We start from the raw sequence: 27,211 nt of genomic DNA on the forward strand, positions 1-27,211 counted from the left end.
ATATTGTCAACACTGTTTTTCTTCTTCTTCTTTCTTTCTTTTTTCTTCTGGTAGTTTTTGTTAATTTTTCTCCCATTGCTGCTCTTCACATATTTGCCACATCTAATCCAGAAAACACGTAACGCCACTGTGATTGCATGGATTTCTTTATCGCTGAAATTCTAATCTATAGATGGACACGGAAGTGGTAACCCGACAACACAGCGTGAACTCTGATTTATTATGTGGGAGAGGAGTGCTGGGGAAGAAATCAGTGTAAAGGAGCGAAAATAAATATTCTAAGAGCAATTACTGCGAGTAGACGAGCTGCGATTCAATAGGGAGAAGGTGATGCGAGGTACTTGCCGAAAAGCTAATGTCGGCACTCCTCTTATGTCTTCCAGGTTGATGATGCCATGCTTATGTTTGATAAGACTACTAACAGACATAGAGGTAAGTGCACAGCTTCTGTTCCCCCTTTCCTGATGTTTTTTTCCCCCTCTGACTTTCCGAAAGGTGAGAAAATAGTCATTTTATGTCCTTTCCCCATGAGATAACACAGAACAGTTCCATTTCACATGATATTAGGTGTGCCATCTGTTCAACAATGGGAGCGTGTCAAAGTAATCAATAAGCTGGTACGGTGTTTAGAATGTTTGAGCGTTAGATGGAGAGTGTGTGTGTGTCTGCGATGATGCTGGTGTGAGTGTTTCAGAGAGGTGCTTAAAGGGTGTAAAGATTGCGAGATGGTGGGTGCTGTGCAGTCAGATAACAGCATCAGATAAGACCCAGGAGAAGCACTGACTTTATCGCTTTATCTCATCAGCTCCTTATCTGAGATGAGGGGGGACATTTCTCTCTCAAGCAGAAGGACTTTCCAAAGACAGGTTTCCTCCCTGCACCACAATGCGGCGTCGGCGTATTTAAGCCAAGCGACACTCTTTTAGGCCCCGACTTAACCACCGGCAGACACGTATATAGGCCTGTCACTTATCCTCAAAACTGTGCGATGGTTGGTATTGCTGCCTCACACAGGTACGCTAAAGGAACTTTTTAGGAGACAGACTGTCCCTGGCTGTTTATGCCTGTATGTATCATTGTGTGCGTGAGCAGTCGACAGGCGCTGACAGGTATTTCCACAAGAAAAAGGAGCAGACACTGCTGTGTTTGTCACGCCAGTCAGCTCACTTGTAGGCAGAGCTGGCATCACAACCCTCTCACTCAGCTGGGCTGAGCATATAGATGTAAATATTTGTTTGCAGCGAAGAAGTCGTCCCCTCAAAGTGTATAAATGTTTAAGTGCAGTGTTCTGGGATCGAAAGCAGTTATTGTTTTGCGAGTGAGCTCTGTCTTTGGTTTTTAAGCTATATCCGTGTGTGAGTGCTGTGGAGGCAAACTCTTTTGAGTCTGGTAAACAGTTTCTAAGTGTGAAACATGTGAACTATAGTGGAAGTGATCTATGGCTTTGAGGGGATTTTGATCTGTAGTGACAGAACCCAGTGTGAGGTCTGCTTTGAGACGAAGGCTTTTCTCACACTCTCTCTTATTTCTTGCTCTTCTCTCTCCTGTCTGCTGCACCGCCAGCCCTCTGTGAAAGGGGCTGGGCGCCATGCTTGGAGAGTGTGTTAGGCGTTTGCCTTTGGGCAGCAAAATGCCCTTCAAATGAAGACAGTGATGGAGAAACAGCCTCCTTGGCAATTTTTCTGATGACAGCGGGCATATTTATATTGAGTGTGACACGGAGACAGGCGTCAGGTGCAGTTCTTCCTGCGGTTGCTGTTTTGTCTAAGTAGCGTTTTGATTATTTGTTCCAGTGGGAATTTGACACGGTAGATATTTGCTTTTTTTCATCTTGAGGGAAAAAAAACAAAAAAAGCACAACAGGTCTTTCAGATGAATGGCGCAGAATATTACAAACCTCTAAGAAGTTATTCACCAGAGCCATTAATGTGACTGGTCATATTTTTATTTGCTATATTTACTTGAACATTGGGAGGTTATACTGTAAAAAGAAAAATGCTATTTTTACTACTTAAAACCTTTTAAAGGTGCTCTTTTACTGCTGCGCAACAGCAAAGGTTCAGATGGCCTCATTTGAATGTCATTTCTGTAGCTTTTTTGTTTTTCTCCCTAAACATTTCTTACCTAAGGTCAGTGCTGTATATTGCTGTATAATGTGATGTTTTTTTTGTTTTTTTTGGAAGAGCTTATTGTGTTTGAGATGCATGATCGACACTTGATTGTGAGTGTTTTCTTTGGGGCTGTGGTGAATTGGATAGAGGACAAACGTCACACTTCACTAGTAGCAGCATTGTCCTTCAGACGGTCCTGCGAGCCTGGCGAAACGACAACCAGAGGAGACATTCTCTACCCTTCTCGTTTCTACCTTTTCTTTTTTTTTTCCTTTTTACTCTCTATCTCTCCCGGTCATTCAGTCTTATTCGTTTTTCCTTTTCTTCTATCCAGTCACACTATTTCTGTCCCCAAACCATCTCCCATTCTGGCCTGTCTTCGCCATCTCTAGTCTTTCTCCTTCTGTCTCTCCTGTTAGAGGACACTCGCTGTAAGCAAAGCTCCTCACAAAGGCACACGCTGCACACCATCTCCTTGGCATTTAAAGGAGTAGAATACAGCCAATTGTGTTGGAAATTGAACTCTCTAAAGCCTCCCTTCCCGCTGCAGCAGTTCATTGTGGGTGAGTTCAGTGTCTTTGCTGAGCGGCTTGGGCTGTCCAGAGGTTGATGCCAGAGGGCGCCTATTGTTCCATGTTCTACTGCAGTGTCCCCCCCCCCCACCACCACCACCACCCCACCCTCACCGACTCCTGCTCCGCCTCCCTACAACCTTCCCCTTTTTTTTCTCCTGACATTCATTTTGTGACAGAGAGGAGAATTTCAGGGCATTATTTCACAAGATATTTTTAACTTTTCTTGTTTATGGGTGGTTTATTCGGTTGTGCAGGAGGTCCAGCAAACAGTGCCTTTGCTCCAAAACACAGACTGGGGACAGGGCCATGAGCACAGCAGTCACAGACTACACATACCAGTCATCATTTCCAGCCCCCTCAACATGCCTTCACATGCCAAAATTGGATGACAAGACAAGCTATATGGGTGGGAAATAAAAGCTTTTGGTATAGCCCTGAGTCAAAAATCGTTCTGTCATCCCTTTACCTCCTCCCGTCCCACTGGCTGACATATGATCTATGATCTCAAATGTGATTTTCACTGTCAAACACAATTGGCAGTGCCATGAAGAGTGTTACAGGGGTGCAGAAAAATGGCATCTGTAAAAGGGATGGGATTGAGAGCATGATGAAAGAGTGGCAAATATCATTATCCGCCAAAGCATTGGGGTTTAATTTGTGAGTTACAAGTTACAGTAGATGATAAATGAATTCTTTGTCTTGTTACTCGTAAGCGTCCCTTATTAAGTGCTACTCTACCACACCGTAATTAGCCCTGCTTCTCCACCACAGTAGCACTCTCATTGTACCCCACGTATAATTCAAAAGGTACCTTGTACAAGGTGAAAATATTTAGCATAGATATTATTCACGAGCAGCTTCCCAGCATCACTCTTACTACACACAAATCAAAACAAGAACCACACGCACAACAGAAATTAGAGCAATGCAATTCCGATGCTAAAATATACTTGCAAGTTTCACGGATGATGATTATGATAATGATGATGATGATGATGACAGATCAAGCAGTCCAGCACGGCACAGTCTCCATGGCAACTTGATCTGGTCACGATAAAAGCTTGGCTGCAAGCACCAATAGGAAAAGTGCATTTTTAATTATTGCTGCTTCCCATGGCGAAGCATGGGGGTTTTTTGTTGTTTGTTTGTTTTTGTTTTTTGTTTTTTTGATGACCTGAAGAAGAATTACCAAATCTAAACATCAAGCTTGGTGTCAATACAGTAGCTGAGATATCATCTCACTTTCTGTTTGGCTGCTTCGCTCCAATTTCTATTGGCTGCAACAAACAAACTGTTTGAAAATTTAAACCAGTATAGTAAGTTGGTTTTTTTTGTTTGTTTGTTTGTTTGTTTTTTGCCTGTCGCGTTTGGATCTTTAGCCATCAGATTTATTGTCTGAAGGCCTAGCGGATTTACTTTACCAAGTGGCTCATCATGGCCTTGCCATATTGGTCCATTTGATTGACCTTTATTATTATTATGTATTTATTTTATTTTATTTTCTGTTGTTACAGATGGGACAGACATGACTGTGGGATAGAACAGTGAGAAAGAAAGAATAAAAGAAAGAGAGGGTGAGAAAGAAAAACAGAGGGGAGAAGAGATAGTGAGAAAGGGAGGAAGAAAAAAAAATACCTGGATCACCTGTCGAGAGAAGAAAAAACAGAAGAGAAAACAAACAAAAAAAGAGCAACATAATAAACACAACACCATCATAATAAACTAGCTAACAGTAAATAACAGTAGATACTTAAATGTTATTAATGAAATGTTATTGTGCAGCACGCAAGATCGACAGCGCGCAATGTGCTTTGAGGTAGCAGCCAAGAAAGGTGTAGTTTGTGTCTGTGAACACCCGTGTGTACACCTGTGTGCACACCTGTGTGGATCAGCACGCTTGTATTCAAAAGGTTTCTCCATGTAATGTGCGGAGGGCGGTGAAAGAGGCGAAGCAGCGCTACGGGAGGAAACTAGAGTCACAACTCCAACAGAGTGACTCTAGGAGCCTGTGGCGGGGACTAAGGACAACAACGGACTATAAAGCACCAACAACCGGTATGACGAACGCGGCCGTGACTCTGGCAGACGAGCTGAACACTTTCTATGCTCGCTTCGAGGCTGCAGCTAAGGTCTCCAACAATGCTAGTGTTAGCGGCGCTAACGGCTGCAGACAGGAAGATACTGCCAGCACCGGAAACGTGCTCGTCATCTCCGAGCATGAAGTAAGGAGAGCCTTCAAAAGAGTGAACACCAGGAAAGCAGCAGGACCAGACGGCATCCCAGGTCGTATCCTAAGAGACTGCGCATACCAGCTAGCTCCTGTGTTCACTGAGATATTCAACATCTCTTTATCTCAGTCGGTGATCCCCACATGCTTCAAAGAGTCCATCATTGTTCCTGTCCCGAAGAAACCCCACCCTGCTTCTCTCAATGACTATCGCCCTGTAGCCCTCACCTCAGTAGTGATGAAGTGCTTTGAACGCCTGGTCAGAGACTTCATCATTTCTTCACTACCAGACACACTGGACCCACTACAGTTCGCTTACCGTCCAAATCGTTCCACAGACGATGCCATCTCTCATCTCCTCCACACATCACTCACTCACTTGGACACTAGAAGGGGGAATTATGTTAAAATGCTCTTCATAGACTACAGCTCTGCATTTAATACCATAATTCCCTCCACACTCACCACCAAGCTGGAGCATCTGGGACTCAGCTCATCTATGTGTCAGTGGATCTCCAACTTCCTAACTGGCAGACCACAGGCAGTAAGGATGGGCGGACATGTCTCAGCCTCCACCACTCTCAGCACTGGAGCCCCCCAGGGGTGTGTTCTGAGCCCCCTGCTGTACTCTTTGTACACATATGACTGTGTGGCCACTACCAGCTCCACCACCATCATCAAGTTTGCTGACGACACCGTCGTGGTGGGCCTGATCTCTGATAACAACGAGACGGCCTACCTGAAGGAGATTAGGAATCTGGAGAACTGGTGCCAGAGGAACAACCTCCTTCTAAACGTCAGTAAGACAAAGGAGCTGATAGTGGACTTCAGCACTAAGCAGGAGAGGAACTACCAGACCCCCGTCATCAACGAGTTCCCAGTGGAGAGAGTGGACAGCTTCAAATACCTCGGAGTTCACATCACGCAGGACCTGTCATGGTCCTGTCACATCAACACCGTGGTGAAAAAGGCCCGACAGCGTCTCTACCACCTCAGACGCTTGAGAGAATTCCAACTGCCCTCCAAGGTGCTCAGGAACTTTTACTCGTGCACCATAGAGAGCATCCTGGCGGGAAACATCTTAACCTGGTTCGGGAACAGCACCATGCAGGACAGACGAGCTCTACAGAGGGTTGTGCGGTCAGCTGAGCGCACCATCCGCTCCGAGCTCCCTGACCTGCACTCAATCTACAGCAGGCGGTGCCGGACCAAGGCCAGGAAGATCGTGAAGGACCTCAGCCATCCCAACAACAGACTGTTCTCTCTGTTGAGGTCAGGAAAGCGATTCCGCTCCCTGAAGACCAACACAGAGAGACTGAGGAGGAGCTTCTTCCCGCAGGCGATACGGTCTCTCAATCACACCACCACACAGTACTGACCCACACATACAGTTCTTACACACACACTGGACTTTCTGGACATTGTTTTTGCACACATTGTTTTTTTGCACAACACTGGTCACTATATTCTTCATTTCCGGTTAATACTTGTACAGCTGCTGTTATTGTGTATATATTTATTTATATTTAGATTTCTTCATACATTCTTATATAGTTCTATATTGTGTATTTTGTTGTACAGTTATTTTATTTTCAACTTTAATTTATATATTTTATCTTATTCCTTCCCAGTTAAATTTACCCTTCATTCTAATTTGTGTTGTACAGTTATTTCATTTTTAACCTTAATTTATATTTTATTCCTTCTTAGTTAAATTTACCCTTTTTAATTTTTCATATTTATTTCCTATCTTATTCATAGCCTTTTCCTTTTTTGTTTTCTTTAGGTCACGAGCAGTTGTCCAAGCATTTCACTACATATCGTACTGTGTATGACTGTGTACGTGACAAATAAAATTTGAATTTGAATTTGAATTTAACGATGTGCTAGGGAGTGTGGGGAGCCATAGCCCCGTCCCCCAGGGCGTGAAGCAGGTATGAAGGAGAGGAGGTGTAGTAAGTTCTGTGAGGCTCTGAAAGAAGATCACTTCCACCAATTTTGGTCATGACTGGAATCATTTGCTACCTGAATGTGTTCAAAGTTTCAGTTAAATCCAGAATGGCAGTCTCGTCTATTAGGTTGGCATGGGGGAGGTAACTTGTGTCAGCCTTGATCTGTGATGCTTTTGCTTTTCTTTGGCACCTACTAGCAATCATTTGTGCTTCCAAGCAAGGTCATAATCAAGTGGCAACTTAGGGTTAGCTTTGGACTTGACTTTATGAAAGGAATCAGATGGAGTGTAGTCTTTAAAAATCTGCTTTATGCTTCCAGAGTTAAATGTATATTGTAAACACAACCTCAACTTTGACCTGTTCTTGCTGCAGGAGTGCCCGAACCACAGAAACAAGAAACGAGTGAAAAGAAAGTCTTATGTGGCCACCTGTATTTGTCTTCAAAAGTAAAACAGCGCCCATAAATGCCCATGTTTTAAAAAAAACTGCTTTGCAGCACAGATAAGAATTTTTACAGTCTGGTACTAAAGCTAACTTCCCCCTTTATAGCAACTGTCCAATAACTCACCCATAAAACTTTATTAAGGCTCAAAGTTAGGGATGTGGCTGCATTTACTGACAGAACACAGGCTGCTGACTCATACAGTTGTGTCAGGCAACTGTCTGCTAGGCTCCACATCCAATCAATGAACTGGAGCTTTTGATTATGTTTGTAGTTTTTACCTCTTTTGGAGATTGTTTACTGTAATTATCTGGCAAATAATATGTATGATGTGTCAAGTATGTCAACTCATCCAAGAGTCAGTCTGCAGTCTATGGCTGGATAGGTGCTAACCAAGCTTGCTAGCATTAGCTAATAACTTAGCAACCCTCTTGTCCAAAAATGGTAAGTTATGGCTCCAAGAAACAAGGATGGCAATGATTCTAATGTTGAGGCCTTAAAATGGGGCTTCACAAACCTTCACGGTGGTTACGTCTATTGATTATATACAGTATACAGTCTTGAGCGAGTAACTGAGGTCACATAGTTAAAGAAAAAAATTGCTAAATGTTTTGATTGACCTCAAAGGTCACTAGGATGTTAGGAAGGATTTAAGAAGCCTAAAAAGGCAGCAGCTGCACTCAGAACATCTTAATCCATTTGCAGTAAGCTATTTAACTATGCAATGGTGGATGTTGCTGTGATTATGCTATGATGTTACAAAAGTTTGTTTTAGATCATATACCATCTTATTTCCTGTAGGCTCTATAAATGTGGAAAACATGATGGGGAAAAAACTGAATTCATTACTAGTATAGAACTGAAAATAAAATAAAATAAAATAAAATAAAATAAAACAGACCACAAGTCATAAAAGTAAAACGAAATGGTTGTCACGTTGACATGGTTCTTTGCCCTCTTGTTCACTCATATTTTTTCGTGCTGCTGAAGAGATAATCCACTTTAACCTCTGTCTTTATTAAAGCTTTCAGAGTCTGTTACAGACGTAAAATTAATTAATGATAATCCTAAAGACTGGAAATGCAGCGGTGCTTAAAAAATGAGGATGTAACTAAAGCAAACTGAGTTAACTTCACCTCAAAAATTTGAATGTTTATTTTTGGAGCACTTTTCTAAACCTAATTGCAGAGTGCTTCACTCCTTGCAGCAACCTCACACCAAGCAGATTTTACTGTAGTAGGATGTCCATAGTTGGTTTACTAACGGTTCTTGATGAATCTTCCAAATAAGCGAGCATATGGGAGCAAAGGATAGAAAATGCATCTGTAATTTGTAAGACGATCGGCAGTGTTTGTGCTAGTCTTCTATTTTTGTAAATAATCAGACAGTGTTTCACTGTGGTTCTGCCTAAATAATGGTCCTGGTCATGCCACACATACTGCTACATTTCAAATGCTAATCCAAGCAACAGTGACCATCCTGGGAGTGGGAAAAATTCCATCTGCTGATGTGTCTGTCCAGTTGTTGTCTGGAAAATCTACTTGAGTAAGGTATTGTCTTTAGTCCCGAAACATGTAGAGGAAGGTAGCAACTGTTTGCTCCTCCTGTCATATGCCAGAATGCCCTGAGCATAGAATGGGGCACATTTGTGTACTTTGATTCATTTGGTTTCAGTTGTTTCCAGTCCCTGTATAACCTTGGTAAAAGCTTAGTTCATATTGTCAACAAAAAGTCAGACTTGTCCCAGGTGGGTGTTGGTCTCCACCAGGGCTGCCTTTTGTCAAAGATTCTGGTCTTCGTTTTTTATGAACAGAATTTCTAGGTACAGCAAAGGGGTGGATGGTGTCTGATTCACTGGACTCAGGATCTTGACTCTGCTTTTTGCAGATATGTGGTTTTGTTGGCCTTCATCAGGCAGTGACTGAGAGCTTGCACTGGGGTGCTTTGCAGCTGAGTGCGAATGAAAATTAGCACCTCAAAGTCTTAGCCAATGGTTCTCAGCCAGAAAAGGATGGAGTGCCCGCTCCAGGTCAGTTACTGCTCCAAGTGGAGGTTTAAATATCTTGGGGTCTTGTTTGCAAGTGAGGAGAGAGTGGAGCAAGCCACTGACAGACAGACAGATTGAATATGCTGTACCGTACCGATCAGTTATAGTGAAAAGAACCCTGAGGATCAAAGTAGTCTAAAGCTGTCAATTTACAGGTTGATCTATGTTTCGACGCTCACCCATGGTTATCAGCTCTGGGTAGTGACTGAAAGAATAAGATACAAGCAGTGGAAATTAGTTTCCTATGTAGCTGAGCTTTAGTAATTTGGGAGGGACTTAGAATGGAGACACTTCACTGAAAGGAGCCACCTGAAGTGGCACCATTATCTGACCATGATGCCTCCTTGACAACTCCTAGGTGAGGCATTTCAGGCATAACTAAATTGCCCCAATGCTTACCTAGAGACAATGGAGCTCTGGGCTGGCTGGTCCTGTGATTACTTCAGTTATTTTATATTGAGTCATAATGACCCCAGCATAGCCCAACAATAAGACAACCACCTATGAGCAAGCACTTGGTGTCAAACTTAAATGCTAACTTAAAAGTAAACACATAGTGAGTGAAAACAGTGTACAAACAGTGCATCATGGAAATCCCCCCAGCAGGCTAGGCCTATTGCAGTGTAACTATGAGAGGGTTTAGGGTCACTTTAGCAAAATGTTTTAAGCCTAATCTTAAAAATACTAAAAGTTTCTGTCTCCCAAATCCAATCTGGGAGCTGGTTCCACAGAAGAAGGGCCTGAAAGCTGAAGGCTCTGTGTCCCATTTTACTTTTAAATGCCCTAGGAAACACAAGTAAGTTTTGAGAGAGAAGTGCTCTGTGACTGCAGGCTGATCAGGCACTATAAGGTCTTTAAGATAAAATGGGGCCTGATTATTCAAGAAGGAGAAACCAATAAGGGAGAAATGTGCTCTCGCTTTCTAGTTCCTGTTAGCAGCTGGCTGCAAAATTTTGGACTCAACTCAGGGTTTTTCAGGAAGTTTTTGGGATAGCCTGATGGTAATAAATTACAATAGTCCAGCCTAGAAGTCATAAATTGATTAAAAAGAACATACAGCTGTCTCTAATTGGTATTCCAAATTTCAGACTTTTTACCTTGTAATTCTGGGAGCTGAAAGGTAAAGAATATGATTGATGAAGAAGATGCATTGAAAAAGGAAGAAGTACTAGATGCCTTTGAGGCTTCGCTGCTTGGTCCCCAATTAGACTCTTACAATTCTAAGTAGTTCATTAATTGGGTCACAGTGAGTTTGTTTCCTGTGTGCAACATCTCAACTGCTAAAAAAGCAGCGTCAGCCAAGCAGCTATCGTCAAGTTTTTGTTCTCCTGCAAATCTTTAGATAATACCTCTGAGTTAAAATATTCGCAGGTGACACCATATCTATTTTGGGCGATACATGCATTCTCCCTCACCTTTTTAATTACATCACTAAGAAAGATGATGAAATCCTAGTGTAACTTTCTTTCATATTGTTTTACAATAGTTTGGAACCAGACAGCACCCATTAGTGTAGCTTTATAATGACTGTGTGACTGATTGTAAGCCAAATTCCTTCTTTATTTGTATGATGCAAGTAATAGTAATGTGCAACAGTCTTGGGGACCAGGATAAAGAAATGGGAGGCTGGATTGTTTTAGTCACAAGGCTGCTTTGTATGAGAGAGCCACAGTGAGCGAGGCGCATATTAGAAGCCATGTTCCTGGAGAAGAAGGGGATTCTTGGTGTTTGTATGTGGAAAGGGCCAATGCTGTGTGAATTTATGTATAGCCCCCTTTTTCTATGGGCTTAAAGGGCTGGTTTTCTTCTTGGCAGACGAACAGAAGGCTGCATTGTGTGTGTCTGTAATCTCTTTACCTGGATTGGCAGCAAAGCTAGCAAGTGTAGCTCCCAGTGTGGAATTGGCACTGAGGAGTCAATGTCACACTGAGCGAGCTGCCTTCCAAACAAACAAAAAACTGGTTGTGTCTCAGTGAGACTGTGTGTGGATGACAGCGTGCACCTTTTTTTTCTTCTTCTTTTTTTTCAATTTGTGTGTCTTTGTACTTTTTATATGTGAGTTTTGCAGCTCCCGCATAAACAATATAGAGAGAATGCCCAAGACGGTCCAACATTCGAAGCATCGTATTATTATTTAGTGGTTGTGTCGGGCTTTTTTGTGTGTCTGCTTGGCGCAGTTTCAAACCTGCGCTTTGTAGAGCAAAAGTCTTTGCCCCAGGATACAGAAGCTCATATATAACAAAAGCTTGAGTGGTATTAGGTGTCATTATACACCAACAATTTGACATAAATTTGCCTCTCCCACCTCACTTGGTGAGAAGAAAAAAATAATTGGCCTCATTATCTTTCATCTCTTTGGCACATTACATTAATTATTTTATACAAAGCCTGCCAGTTAGAGTCCTGTAACCTGGGAAGCAGAGCTGCGCCTCCACAGGTTAACTGTAGCTCACTGAAAAGCCCCAGTGCTTGACGTCACCACAATGCCTCATCAGCCACCGGTGCTAGGGATTGAACATGGCCGACTGAGCAGAGGATGTCTGTCTGCAAAGTGATTGCTGGCTCATTGACTGAGTGGGAGAGGAGGGGGAAAGGGGAGTGGGGAAAGGGAACAACTACAGTTAGAGAAGAAATGGAAAGGAGAAGAAGAGGGTGGAAAGAAAGGGGGACCGAGGACAAGAAAAGCAGGAAAAGTAGAATAAAGGCACGGTGAGGGCGAAAGAGAGAAGTAAATAAAGAAAAAGGAGAGTAGCTCAGCGGCTCAGTGGGAAGCCTCCCCCTGCTGGCTCCTCAGGCTGGAAGCTGCTGCCGATGGCTTCAAAAGAGCGCCAGGCAGTCTAGGCCTCTGCTTCTAGCAATTAGAGATCACTCCAGCGGATACCTCCTGGCCAGCCTGCAAATCCCTCAAAAATACCCTCTGATTACTACTGTATGACACAGGCTGTTTACCAAATGGATCTAGCACTGCTGAGAGTGAGGGCTGATAATGCCTTCTTTTGTTCAGGCAAGAGAGGGAGCGGGGTCATTTAAGTTTTAAAGATGGCGCTTCTGCGAATAATTCAGACATTCATTTCTGCCAACAAAGGAGAGTTAACCAGTTCTTTAATTTCTTATTAAATTGCTTTGCAAACAAGTTGTCCAATGCTCATTTTTTTCTTCTTTTCTTTTCTTTCTTTCTTTTTTTGATACAATAAAACCTATTTGGACGCAACTAAAATAACTGTCTTCCCAGTTAACAAGGGTCAGGTGTTTGGAATGGCCGGCGTTCTCCCCTCCTTTTAAACAGCTAGCTCATGGCTGCCTCCACAGATGTCGTGGTGTTTACAAATCGCAGCTCCTCTGTGCCGTGACAACTGTATAGCGGCTCAGATGCAGAGCAGAGCAATCAGCAGCTGTGCCTGATTTCACTGATTGACACTGAGCTCACATCAAGTGGAGTCAGATATTCCTGCACTTTATTTTTTTTCTCCTGCATTGCTTCAGCCTTCCAACATGAGCAGACAGATTCCTTGTTGCATTCTCTCACCTTGACAGACCTGATATTAGCGATTAGTGTGAATGTCATTTAAATGGCAGAGCTAATCATACACTCTGGGTCTACCTCCACCGGAGGGCCCCTCGCCTTGGCCTAATCACAGTGACAAAGGAAATGATGTGTTTAGCCACTCTTAATAACTGCTCCAGCTCATCAGCTCCTAGGCGAGCCGGCTTTATGACCAACCTGTGTCTCACTAGGGAGGAGCAGTATAAAGTATGGAGCCTGGCCTCTGGCCCCGCTGCTTCCTCTTAAAGCTCTTTGTTGTGATCCACATCCTGACATCAGAGACCCAACACACTCACCTTGAAATGAGCACCGAGAATCACAGTACAGTCGCACAGTTGTTGTGTATATTTCTGCCAGTAATTCGCAACAAGCACAATATGACGTACCTAAGAGACTGGTGATTAAATGGTAGAGAATCTTTCTCTTGCTGTTACGTGTTTGTTTTTTGTTGATTATTGCTAACATCCACCCTTCTACCCATTTCACTGTAGTCATTTATGTGTTTTAGGCTTCACAGTGCTTCACAGACCCGATGGGTTTGGTTTTAAGTTAAAGTCCGCACTGCTGGCCCTGCATGGCCGCTGCAAGAGGAAGAAGGATGAAGGCAGGAGATTGTGAGAGAAAGCCTGGGGTTTTAATCTCTTCCCCATGTTTATCTCACCACCAGGAGACAAACCATGTGCCATTAAAACATCAGCTACTCCCACTGGTTAGCTGCGCGGCCGCACCTCTGAAGACATTTGAAGGGCAAAATAAAAGCGTTGGCGGGGAAAAAAGTGTAGAACAACACATTTATGATTGAGAGGCATGCTCTGGTTTTTTGCATGTATTTTAAAGCTGTATAGATTGTGAAAACATCCATCCATCCATTCGCTTCTGCTTATCCTTTTCAGGGTCGCGGGGGGCGCTGGAGCCTATCCCAAATGTTGCAGGGCGAGAGGCGGGGTGTACACCCTGGACAGGTCGCCAGTCTGTCACAGGGCAAACACACAGAGACAGACAACCATCCGCGCTCACATTCACTCCCAGAATTCCCCCTATGGGCAATTTGGATTAATCAATTAACCTATTGTGAAAACATGTATTTATTTATTTATTTGTTCACCCCTGTGCATCTACAGGAGAGTTCAGTGTGCACACAGTGACTCCACTGCAGCATGTGTGATATAAATTCTCTGTGTTAAAAGCCGAGAAGAACTTATATGAACAAAAAAAATAAGCAAACATATTCGGTCTCAGCTGCTATGGGGAATCAGTCTCTTCAGGAAATGAAAATGCCAGCTTGGAATTGTCATCATATTGAGAGTTAGCCAACCTTTGACCTTGTAATACCCCCTCAGCTTCTCTATTTGTGACCTGCTGGATGCTCTTAGAAAGTGAAACCATCAGGGAGGATCTACTGCTCACATCATCATTCTCTGAACACCTAATAGTGGATTTACCAAGGTTAAACCTCCTGTGAGATTGCAGCCACCGTGACCTGGAATACTGAGTTTACATCCCCTCACACACAAATGCACACACACCCACACATACACTCACTCAAAGACATAAAATGTAAGGCATTCACAGACACACAGGAATACAAGTACAATTTACACAAACTTGTTCACTTGAATCTGGATAATATGCAGCTGTTACAAAGTACCAAAATCAAGATGTTTAAAAAAGAAAGAGACGTGCACAGAAATGCAGGAATACTCTTGATGTTCATGAGACTGTTACAGAGACAGACTAGGGAAGTGGTAGCCTCCCTCTGCATTGTCCCCCTGTATTTACAGCCTGATTGGTGCCTACCCAGGCATCTTACAGCTGAGCGCACCACTTGAGGGAATTAACTAAGTGTCTGCTATGCAGTGTTAGTAAAATATGTCGCTTCAAGTCTTTGCAGGAATTTTAAAAACATGCTGATCACATGGGCATGGTTTTGGAAGCAGTCACACCTACAGACGCACTGCAGAAACACTGGCAGTCCTTAGAAGTTGTGTGTAGTAACTTATTTTGAACAATTTTTCTGCAAACAATTTAAGTGATGATGATGATGATGATGAGGTGTTCGCTTGAAATTAGAAATTACATGAAACTAAAAGAGTAATTTCCTTTTATTTCACCAGACAATTAGCTGGCAGTTTATGTTTATTAAATAAGGAAGGGTTATTTTAAACAGATAGGATATTAACTTACTAGAGACTAGAGACACACTATTTAAAGGAATTTGCTGGTATCTCACTGTCAAACAAACAGTAAAAAAAAATCACTTATCAGCCCTATTTTTTCTCCATATCTTCAATATAAGCTATCAAATTCCATCACAAAAGGGCACCAGAAAACTTCCAATCACATCTCATCACAACTTCTTTGTAGTTTTTTTTTCCTCCTTTAGTTGTCCCTCTCAAGTGTGATGGTGGTCAGAATACACCAACCCACATTGAAAATCACAATCAGCTGCTGAGCCACAGCAATCACTTCTCACAGAAGAGATTGCGAGCTGAATTAGATTACATCACCTCCAGTCCAGGCATCTAATCTTAGATTAAAGAGATGAAAAAGGAAAACGGAACAATCTCTTGTTTCTTTGTTGCATTTTTCCCCCATTTTCTTCTCATCCTTTTTGCGCTTTCAGGGTCAAACTGAGTGTCTTATGTCATTTTAAGTGTTTAACAAACATGCCAGCCATCCCCCATTTCAAAGCCCGGCTCCCCACACCTTCACTTGCATGCTGTTGTGACGTCTAATGTGTATTTGACCAACTTTTTTACCACGTTGGCCCTCCACGCTGCTGATTGGCCTCCCACAGCCCTGCTGGTTTACCACTTAAACAGTTGTAGGAGTCTTTTTTTTTTTCTTTTTTTTGAAGTGGAAACGCTTTTTTACAGAGGCAGCCAAGACAATCATAGCACTGCGGGATACATCCTGCCACTGACTCGTTTTGAAAAATTTTTTTTTGTTTTGCCAGACAAGATAGACTCGCCGATGTGCTCCTGCTTTTTTTTCCCTCTTCTTTTCTTTGCAGAGCAGTAAAATGCAGCAAAAAGAGCAATTTTGTCTGCCGTCATGAACAATGAAGCATCTTTAATAACAAACAAATCAGAAGGAGCACATGGCGTCTGTCCCCATATTAATCAGCAGCCTTCACGCTGCTCCGTGTGTTTGCGAGAGCTGGGGGGTTGACAGGCCCGAAAATGACACAGAAACACACTTAAGCCATTTTATGACCATTACTTGTGGCAGACGATAAAGACGCCTTTGGATAATGGCGAGATCCTTTACACGACTAAAGTGATGAGAGATGTATTTATCATCCCGCATCACGCAGCTGCTGCGATGACCCGCAATGGTGTTGCGCATCTGTGTGTGCGATAGTGTAAGTGTGTGTGTGTGCCTCCACCCTGTTATAAGGGTTGCCTAGTCAAGCGTAAGTGTCAGGGTGGAGATGCCTGGCTCATTAGGTACCATGGCAGAATAATGTATGAACAGCGCTTGCAAATGTTCACACAGGTAGAGAGACGGAGCAAGAGGGAAAAGAGGGGGAGGCAGCCATTGTTCTTTCTTTCTCTCTCTCTCCTGTCTTTTCTGTCTCTCCCCGCTGCATCCTCCTCCTCCTTCTTCTCTTCCTCCTCTTCGTTCTCCGCTGCCAGTTTCTTCTTTGTGTGTGTGCACGTCAGGGGGATATTTAGGCTCCTCGGTCACATTACGCCCTGCTTTTTGATGCAGAGCCGCCACTCGATGGGTTTAAACCATTTATTCATAGATTGATTAATTTATTTATTGGTTTATTTAATTCAATTCATCGCGTCTTGCATGATGCTTGTTTTGTGGCTCTGTTGCTCGATTGACAGGTTGCCAGTCATGGTAAGATTCCATATCCCATCGGCGTCATGCAGCAGCACGTTGCTAATTGAGTTGAATGCGTAGCTCGTCTCTCCTCAGTGAATCCATCTGTCGCCGTCTTGTCATCAGTTTGTTCGCACTTGACAGGTTCCAAGTCTGTCTTTGTGTGTTTAACTGTGCGCCTCTGTGTAGGTGAGCTGTGTGTGTGTGTGTTCTTTTTTCTTTTTTTTGCAAGGTAGTGTGTAAGTGCTGCAATGCCTTGTAAAATGGGTGGCTGCCCATTCTCTGTATTATGTGCCTTGCCCTGCTGTATAGTCCCACAGAGAGCAGGCCCACACACTCTTTATGTGACATTGTCCACTACACACTCATTTATGCACATGCAGGCAAATGCAACACCTCACATCGCACAGCCCACAATCATTTGAACTAAATGTGAATTTGTGGTTCTGCGGATTATTTATTTTTTACTCTTTGGCTTTTTGGTAAAAGTCACTGCTGCATGACCTTTGACCTGTTAGCTCTTCCGCATCTGATGAAGGGATTAAGAAGTCTTTCTCCCAGTTGCCTTTTTCATATTTCGAGAGATATGAAGGGGAAAAGCTTTTCTGTGTTTGTTTACATGTTCGTTCATGTACACATCACATGGCGGTGTAAATGTGCGCCTTTCGGGCTTGATCTATATTGGGCTGATGCTGAAAGAGACTGAACTTAAAAGGGAGTGTATCCGTGTGATGTGTTCTCTCTATCAGTAGATAGATGACGTCTACGCTGTGTTTTACCGCCTCACCTTCATCACTGTCTTTCATCGCCGCTGCCAGCCCCTGTCTGCTCCCCACTCTGTTCTCTCAAAGGTGTGTGCATGTGCGAGACAGATAGAGAGACACAAAGAGAACGCAAGCGTGTGCAAGGAGGAGAAGTTGTGCGTCGCTGTGTATGCTGATGGCACTTCACACAGCAGCGTGTGTCCTGGCTTTGATACAGTACAAGTATGCTGTAAGAGTAGGGCGAATGAAGACAGTGTTTGAAAAAGGAGGTTCGCTGTGCTCCTCTGTCAGCGTGCTCTGGGAGGGATTCTGTCTCGAGGAGAGCCTTAAATATCTTGTAGGCCCTGAGTGTTTCTCGATAGCTGTAAAGACAGCTTTACTGTCTGCTTTTGTGTCTGTGCTTGTTTTTCGCTCTGTTTGTGTAACTGGATCATGTGGGAATCAGTTGTTCAGTACTACAAACGAGCACCACCCTCATCATCAATCCTGCCTTTCATGTTTTATGAACTTTATGAAATACTCTGACGTGTCAAGCAATTCAGCCCACTGACATACTGTACATTCGCTGTGTACCTGCTGTGACTAAAGTATGTGTATACATGTAAATCGCCACATCAACACAATACACTTTACAGTTTGATAGATATCTAGGCGTGCGTAAAGCATTATAAGTGGAGCGCATATATTTCATACCTGAAATTCTTGTGGTAAGCATATTTTCTGCCTGATTGCATTTGTTTGTGCCATATCAAAAATATGTTTGCAACGCTGACTCTATATAAAAGACTGCTGTAACATCACGATCCTTGATATACGTTATTATATGTTGATATATGAGTTTGATTTACTTCTTGGGGTTTGCAGAGCCCCCATGTCTACTTGTCTTCTGTGTTTCCATCTGTATGTATGTGTGCCAAAGTAAACTTCCTGTTATACTTTGAAGGTTAGTTTTCTCATATCTCTTACTGTGTTTTTACTTCCTGCTTTTATTCGTTCTTCTGATGTTTTAAATGTACCCACTTTCTTGTTTTTCAGAATAAAGCTCATCTCTAGTTTTTTGAGTTTATATGTCAGCATTTTAGTCTTCTCTGAAATTTTGCATGATATATATGTAAAGATGGTTTCTGCATCTTTAAGTTTATGCAGTAGTGTTTTGTGCACCATCGTTTTGATGTTCAGGCACCAGTAATTACTATATTTGCATGACATGATGGAGTGTCATTTATCAGCTAATGCTGATGCTAATGTTTAGCAAGCTACATGGCTAAAGAGTCCCTCACACAAGAGTAAAACTATAACAGTAACCTCCGTGTGACTAGAAAAAAAATCTGTGGTTTCTCAGTGATGGCACCGATTTATTTGTCAACTCTCTAAGTACTGAATGCAACTGACTGCAATCACTCTGAGATAGATTGGTAACAAAGGTTTGCAAACAGTTGCAATCTAATTTATGAACAAAGACAGGTTGCCAAAACATTGCTATCAATCTAAATGAGTTTGTGCTAATGAGTACACAGCAAAATGTCCAGTGTTAAATTAACACTGGAGAGTGTCTATATGGGTCCACACCTCTGAGTGTTAAATACAACACTGTTGAGTGTTAAATTAACACTTTTGACAGTGTTATATGTTTAAAAGTAACCTAGTCAATTTTGAAGATTAACAAAGACTAACACTGAGCAGTGCTGATTTTCTAACACTGGAAAATAACTCAAAATGTTAGAAATATTCCAGTGTTAGAAAATCAGCACTGCTCAGTGTTAGTCTTTGTTAATCTTCAAAATTGACTAGGTTACTTTTAAACATATAACACTGTCAAAAGTGTTAATTTAACACTCAACAGTGTTGTATTTAACACTCAGAGGTGTGGACCCATAGACACTCTCTAGTGTTAATTTAACACTGGACATTTTGCTGTGTACAATTTGCACTGCATCTCTTTGCAATAGGGGACTGGACTCTACCGGTTGCCAACTGGTTGCATTCTGTTTATAACCTTATATAGATCAATGTTACAAAGCACCTGTTTCATTTTACAGTTAAACTGTCATCACACATACCTATTAATTAGTGGTAACTAACTAGTAAGGTTGATAGATTGTTTCGAGTACTGTGCTTCTCACCCATTGTCATTTTTTGTCAAAAGTCTTAACAAAATCAAAACACCTTGGCATAATTCACCAGATATATAGCTGTTAAAAGTGGGAAGCAATTCACAGTCTGAAAACTTTATATGTCAGGCTTTTAAAAAATGCTTTTAAATGTGGTTCATTTTAACATGGGAAACTATGGGGTTTGGAGCCGGCCTCAACTGGCCACTCCAGGAAGTGTGGTTTTCAACCTCAGATGCTGCCACTTGGTTTGCAATCCACTTCTATTTCACTCCTTTTGAACTAACTAATTGTGTATGAGAAGAGTTGAGACACCAAGACTCATTTTTTCCCCTTTGTTAAAACATATGTTCAAAAGTGACGAACTTAAACATAGGTACTATGAGTAAAATATGTATCCATCCATCCAGAATAAATGTGTGCCACACTGGGATTGATTGGTTTTGTTGGAAAGGAAACAGATTTTCCTCAAAATGTAACTGAGAATATGCTTTGGCTGTGCATGAATACAATTTTTAAACAGACAGAGCTGCATTGTGAATTTATGTTAATTTGATGTATTCAGATGTTTGGGAAGATGTTAGATGTTTTAAGTAGGAGTTGGTGAGGCATTTGACACGAGTTGGCTCAATCGCCTGACACCTCATAGTGTACACGCACGTGCACGCATGTGCATATTCACGCGTACACCCGCGCATACATACCTTCTTCCGAGCCGCCACTGTTGAAGAGCAGTTGCATCAAAGGCAGCTGTCTCTTATCTCACTTTATCTCCATCATCTTACTCCAGCTTACTCGTTCTCGCCTCTGTCACTTCACACATTTTTTTCTTCTGCTCATTCCCTTGTGCTTCTCCTTCTTTGTTTCCCGCTCATTCTCTTTCTCACCTTTGCTTCTCTCTGCTCTGCCTACCTGCCAGGGAGATTCTCCTCCGAAGAGAACTGATGTTTTTTATTTTATATTCATCTACTATTTCTGGAGAGTTCACTTTTCTCTTCTTTCTTTTTTTGAAATGCCGCTTCAAAGGATCCATATCACAGGTTCTTCTGTGTCCAACAGCCTACGAAACCTAGTCCCACCTCCCCCACCTCCACCTCCACCCCCACCCAATCCATCAGACAGAAGCAAGCAGCCTCACCGACTCCTGCCTCATTTCTCATAAATTAGTCTTACCTCTCACACACTTTCCTTTTGTTTCTTGCTCTTACTCATTCCATTCTCCCCATGCCCTCTCCCGCCTTCCATCTCTCTCTGGTCCTCACATTTCATTTTTCTTCCTACAAATGCCACACAGCAGTCCCTTAAGAAATGTCATTTCTGTCTTCTCCTTTTGTTCTGTAATTTCTCCGTGTCCCTCCTTTTCTCTTGGGGATTCATTTATCGTTGGCTGTTCTTCTGTCTCCAGCTCTCTGATCTCTCTGTCTCCTTCTCTATGTATGTCTCTCCGTCTTTGTCTCCGACACTCCCCCGCTCACTTTCTCTCGCTACTTCTCCTTTCCCTCTCTCCACACACAAATAATTCATTATAACTCTAGAATGTAATGCTATCACAAATTTGAGGTGATTGCACAGTATTTCTGCCAAATTCTAGTGTTAATGATGACACAGTAGAGGACAAATCAGTGAAGTAGAGTAAGGACCGTGTCTTTGGGAAGCCAGCGGCACGGAGCACTTCGCAGTCAGGTGCCCCTGCAATGAGTGCCAGGGGCGTGCCGAGCATGCTTTGGTATTTTCGTGGCCAGGTGCGACGAGCACACCTGCGGTGCACTTGGACCCAGTGTGGGCTCAGAAAGAATACATTAACATACATTATGCTGGAGGCTTTGCCAATCATGTTCACGCTTTACATCAAAGATAATGGAGCCAGCATCTCAAATGTCTCTTAAAAGTTATATTCATTCAACTTGTTGAAACTTGAAGTTTTCCCCAGTCTCTTTGACCTATAGCACAGGATCCATAGCACAGTTTAGTTTTTTATATTTAATAAATAAACGCTGACAGTCTTATAGAGGACTGCTTTAGCTCCCTACTTATTCTTTTTTTATCTTATTTTAGCCGATTTTGTGTTTGAATTAAAATAAATGTGTTCCCAGTAATGACCCACACATAAATTCTTTCTTTTTAACAAAATTCCTAATTGTTTCTGGGAGCACCGCTATAAAAAATTTAACCCAAATGATCCCGTGTCACATTATGTTGATGATCTCAGTGAAACGTCTTCCTGTATCATAATTAAAAATGCTCTAGGCGTTACTTTGGAGGACTGACAGATCTTTTTGCAGAGAGACGTGTTTTGAATGATGAAACTCTGTTTTTCTTTTTTTTCTTTCTTTTTTTTGGGAAACTGTGAGAACTGCTTTCAGGGCGTGCAGCATGCTTGTTGAGGTAATTGTGAGGCAGGATGCATACGTTTAGTCCAGCATATTTAGCAGCATATTCTTAGATTACCGATCAATCTAAGAAGTTAGCCAATATGGCAGACTTGTAACTGGAGATATTGTTTTGAAGCATATTTCAGTGAGGGAAAGCAACTTAGAGCCAGCTGGCCAGGCCAGGAAGTGCTGCACAGTGGCTCTTGTGTTTTTCTTATAAATCACTATATGAGAAACGATTTAATATGTAATTTTTAAAAAAGTATTCTTCCTCTGTTAAATTCTGCAATTTTTACCACCTGAAAGCTAGTTCTATATTGTTAGGTAAAGCGGTAATCAAGGTTTTGTTTCTTTTGCTTTGTTTTGTGTTGTCACAAAAATACCAGTGGTCAGTCTGGTAAATTAGCATTTGTGCACTTTGCATAGGCAACAAGCAGAGGAGGAAAAAAAACAAAAACCCCACTCTGCTGTTTGTGAGATAATCCCTGTCACAGACAGACACTGAGCTTTAGCTCGGATGGTTCAGAGAAAATTGGTAAGATGTATCACAGAAATTCAATGCTTCAAATTTGATTCTGATTCTTCTGTGCAGGGTAAACCGGCACGCACATGCTCCCAAGTGGTCAGAGAACCAATTTGTTAGGCCACTGACAACAGACAAGCTGGTTATATGAGAACACACAGGTCTTATCGCTGATGTTAAAATACATTTGTCAGATTTGTGTGGACCAAATTTACTTATGCATGCCTGACCAGTATCTTTTTTTTTTCTTTTAAACACAAACAGAACACTTTGTGGGAATCTGTTTTTTCTTTGTTATTTCAGCTTTTGGTAGATGACTTTTTTTAAAGGCTCTACAGACCGGACCTTTTGAAACTGTTGGGTCTGCCTCACTTTTTTAAAGCCACAGATCAGAGAGGAGACGTGGAGACGTGGTAGCAAAAGAATCACGATAAGGGATCCAGAATTTTGCTTTGGACCTTTGGAGTTTTAAAATCTTTGCGCCTTAAACCTGCTTCCATGGAACGTTTTGTGGAGCACATTCTTATAACGCCTCCTCTCTGTCTCTAAGCCCATTTTTGTCGAACCAGAAGTGACTCGTCCCTGGTGGATCTCAGAGCTAAGATTCCACTTGAGAACAGTTCTCTGGCGAGCAGGCATGCAGGCACTTGTGTTCCATCAAAATGCTAATAATATCATCTGCAATATCCAGAGCAATATTATTGTGTGCTAATTGGTGAAAAAAATTGTTGATGGGAACACCTGCCCACCCCGCTACTCAATTATTTTTAATTACAATGGCTGTAATAAAAGGGAACAAATTGTGTAATGATCAATGTTTCTTCAGTAAGGTGACAGTTTTGCTCTTATTGACTTTAGCGCAGCCATGTGTTTCTCATTTAGATGGTGGGGAGATACTTGTTTGAGTCGAGCTGCGCTACGCAAATGCGGGCCCTCAGGAGAAGAACTTCTCTTCCCCTTGGTTTTATGCAGCATGATTTATTCATCACGCCACATGGCTGTAGGAGCGGTTTTGGGCAGTTCACATGTGCTGCTGTGTGCCGTCTTGCCTCACACCTCCTTGAGGTTCAGCACTTGAAAAGGTTACATTGTCATACGTGTGTGTGAAGGATGGCGGGAAATAAGAGTATAAAAAATGCAAATTGGGAAGTATGTCTGAATAGAGCAGAACAATACATAATAATTGCGAGAGATTCGTTGAACCAAGTGGGAGTGAAAATCCGTTATTTTGAAACAATCCCTGTCTTCCAAATTGTCAAATTAACTTTTTCTGCAGCAGTGGCTAGTGAGAGGGGTAATTAATAGCTTCTTTTTGGGAAGTTCTTTCCTAGTACGTGTCAGTTTTTCTAGCTGCTTTCAAAGTGATAATGCTCACCGGCTGCTGCCCCAAGGGACTGCTCCATCTTATTAACTTGCCTTGGGAGTCAGGGCTGCCATGCAGCCTGCTTTACTGCCTGCAAGGACCTGCACTATCCTCTTTTGCCCAAAACAATCATCACTTACAGTATTTCTTTGTATTCCAATGTGGGTTTGTGTCAACGGGGTAATCAGCTCACAGAAGAAGTGAATAAATAATCAAGATACAGTGACTGAATATGATCACTTTTTTCTTTGCAGTTGATCATTTCTGTAGCCTGACTACACAAGGATGTAAATGTGGTGTTCAAGAGGGTAGATTCAATGAAGGAAAGGTTGAGAGTAGGGAGAGTAGTCCAAGGCTTTCTCTCATGCAGATTCAGCACAACTTTGAGGCTGAGTACAGATCCAAAACCAGCTTGCTTTATGCCACATTTACTGGAACTGCTTTCAAGTAAGGTAACATGAGTCCAAGGACTCTGGTACTAAAATTTGTGTTGAGATCCTACTGTGTCCCAATTATTGTAGCACTTACAGGACAACTCTAACCACTGTGGATCAGTAATGTCATGGCCAATAAGTGATCAAGGTCAATATCAGTGCAGATCCCTACTTGTGAGCACAATATGAAGAGAAACTGACCTAAATTAATAAAAAGAAATATTGAGAGCGGCGATGATAGCTGCACAGAACAACTTCAGTTCATTGAAGTGGGCACGTGAACATGCCTCACGTAGCTCTACGGATGACACGTGGAGGCATGAATCCATCTTTCAACCCAGGAGGACTATGGCAGTCAGATGCATGCATTTTGTCTACAGTTCTCTCTTGTGCCTCTGGAGTTTATTTAGCTCTCAATCACTCACTTTTTTGTACTAAGAGAATGATTTATGCCACACTTTGAAAGCCGCTGTCATGGCTGAAGTGGCTGAATGTAAAAGCAATAGGATTGGTGCAGATGAGTAGCCTAACATGTGGAAAGAATACAATCCAAGACCCCTGAACAAAAAGCATGTTTTAATTTGGATGTGTGGTGACAAACACACAGGGTATGTGTGCAGGGTAAAAATTGGCTCTTCACTTTCCTTGTCGTTACCAAATATGGGCATATTTCATTGTGGCACTTCTAATAAAGCATGAGATCATCCGGTACTCGGGTTATAGTGAAGTTCTCGCTTGCAGAAGGAAGACAAATGGCAGGTGTCTGCAGCACAGCCTGTTAATTCTTACACATAACGACTGACTAAAATGACCACCTATATGAGAGGGAACGTTGAATATAAAGTACTGAAATATAATATCAAACTTTCTCACCTGGGACAACCTGATATGAAAGTTGCATATGCCACATAGGCACAAATGAACTGAGCAGTAAGTCCACGGCTCAATTCCTAGGTAGCTGTTGTTCCCCTTTACCCCTTCCCTGCTGTAAGTGTCCAATAAAATTGTAAAAAGCCAATAAAAATTAAATAAATCCCCCCCCCAAAAAAAACTTTCTCACTGCTGTTTACTTAATGATGAGCTGAGTTTGTGTCTGCTGAGAAAATCAATCTTAAAAAGATTTAACAAATGTAGACAAATTAGCCAGCATAAATTAGCCAGAGCATATTCATTACGCCTATCTCTCAGTGGAATACAGCGTGCACTGCAGTGTCTTTATCGTTTAACTGCACTATCATAAATGTAATCATGTATTTCATCTTGAAGTCTCTAATGGCAATAAACCCTGCCTCTCAACTAATATATATGGTACACATCTAAGTAGTAAGAATGATGGTGCATGGAGTTTGAACAGAAATATAACACTTATTTAACATAGCTTAACCTCCATTTGAGCCTCCTTTTAGTACATTTTTCAAGCCACTTCTTATCCTGCTCATGCCTCTGTGTTGTTGTCCTGTCTTTCATGCATCGATAGATGGATTATTATACATCCTTATTTGTAATTGGAGGGCAGGTTAGACAAGGGGATAATTAAAATAGTGTGTGTTGCTACTCCATCTATTTTCTGTTGCTGTCTTGACACGTGGCTCGGTGTGTTTCTGTGCCCTCCTTTGTCCTCCAAGTTAATATTGTTGATGTGGCACTTACTGAGGACACGCAGACTTGCTGACAAACACAGAGTAGCGCTCCCACATGCACTGATATGAAAGAACTTATCTGCAAAAGTGGATTAAGCAGTGTTGTACATTTAATGTAAAGAAATTCTAATCTTATTCAGTTTGAAGTGATTTTGGTTAATATTCTTAAGCGAAGCAGTGCTTATGTGTCAGTTGACAGAAATTGACAGGGCTGTTTAGATCACTGAATAAGAGGTTTTTCATTTGTTGAGCAAAAATGGCTTACATTGCACAAAATGTCTATTGAAAGAAAGCTAGGCATTAATACAAGAGGTTTGCTCTTTACTTAGGAAAGCTCACAGTAGCAGCGGAGATAAATGGAATATTGCATGGCCCGACAGGTTGGGTTCCCAGCTGGCAAAGGCTGGCCATACAAGGATAGTAGTATTGCCTCCAGCAACAGGAAAATTGGAATGACTGTGGCAAAGTCATGGATACAACATCCAAGGCGTTAGGAGGGAGCCATGTGTTTGTTTCCGTGAGTCTGGAGGCCAGTCCTCATTATAGTGGCTGGTAAAATATTACAGTTCAGCTGACACCATCTAAGTGAATTGTCCAGAGCAGTTTTGACAGCCAGTGGAAGGCAGGGCTAGATTATGATGGATGATGACAACAGGGGTGATGCAGAAAGATGTGTTTTGTTGCTCATGCAAGAACTAATACGTACGTACACCTAATGTGGGACAGTTTTGGTGTCCCAAACACACACATACACACAAATAGATATGTCTGATGGTTATGCTGAAATGTTTAAAATGGCTGTGCAATATTTCATAGCTACAAGCTGCTCTCACAGCCCCAAAAGTTCTTGTAAATCTGAAAATGCATTTTTCACATGTGCAAAAAAAATTGCCATTGTTCCTCTGCCACTCCATCTGCTTTTGTGATATTACTCTTGTGTTATGCATGTTTGTTGGTAGATTTCATTGCCTATTTTTTGTTTGTTTTCCTCTCGATGCTGTTTTATTTCATGAACTTGAATAGTTCCTCTTGCAAGCGAAAAGAAATTAATCATTTTATTGATGAAAAGCTGATTGCAGTCTTTCACTAGTTTATTCTCTCTTTTCTTCTGCAGCTTGTTCAAAGGAGGTATCAAAGCACTAAAAATGTTGCTTGATGGGTTTTGTTTTGTTTTTTTCTTCGGTTAGTTTTTTTGGTTTTGCATAAACACATGAAGTTTTCATTTCGGTTTTCAGGATCCATGAAACTCTTACTCATTTGAATGCCATTTAC

The 27,211-nt window shown here is 42.0% G+C and overlaps 1 protein-coding gene across 12 annotated transcripts in view; it reads left to right on the forward strand.

The window, feature by feature from the left end:
• LOC309715687 (RNA-binding protein Musashi homolog 2) overlaps positions 1-27,211 on the forward strand; it is a 270,739-nt gene that overhangs the window by 156,104 nt on the left and 87,424 nt on the right. For all 12 annotated transcript variants that reach the window (XM_082549000.1, XM_082548999.1, XM_082548995.1 and 9 more), the window contains one exon: positions 384-432. In XM_082549000.1, coding sequence (XP_082405126.1) covers positions 384-432 — 49 coding nt within the window. The remainder of the gene's footprint in view (positions 1-383; positions 433-27,211) is intronic.

Source organism: Aulonocara stuartgranti (assembly GCF_965226115.1).
Source record: "Aulonocara stuartgranti genome assembly, chromosome: 10".
In the NCBI taxonomy this organism is placed as follows: Eukaryota; Metazoa; Chordata; class Actinopteri; order Cichliformes; family Cichlidae; genus Aulonocara; species Aulonocara stuartgranti.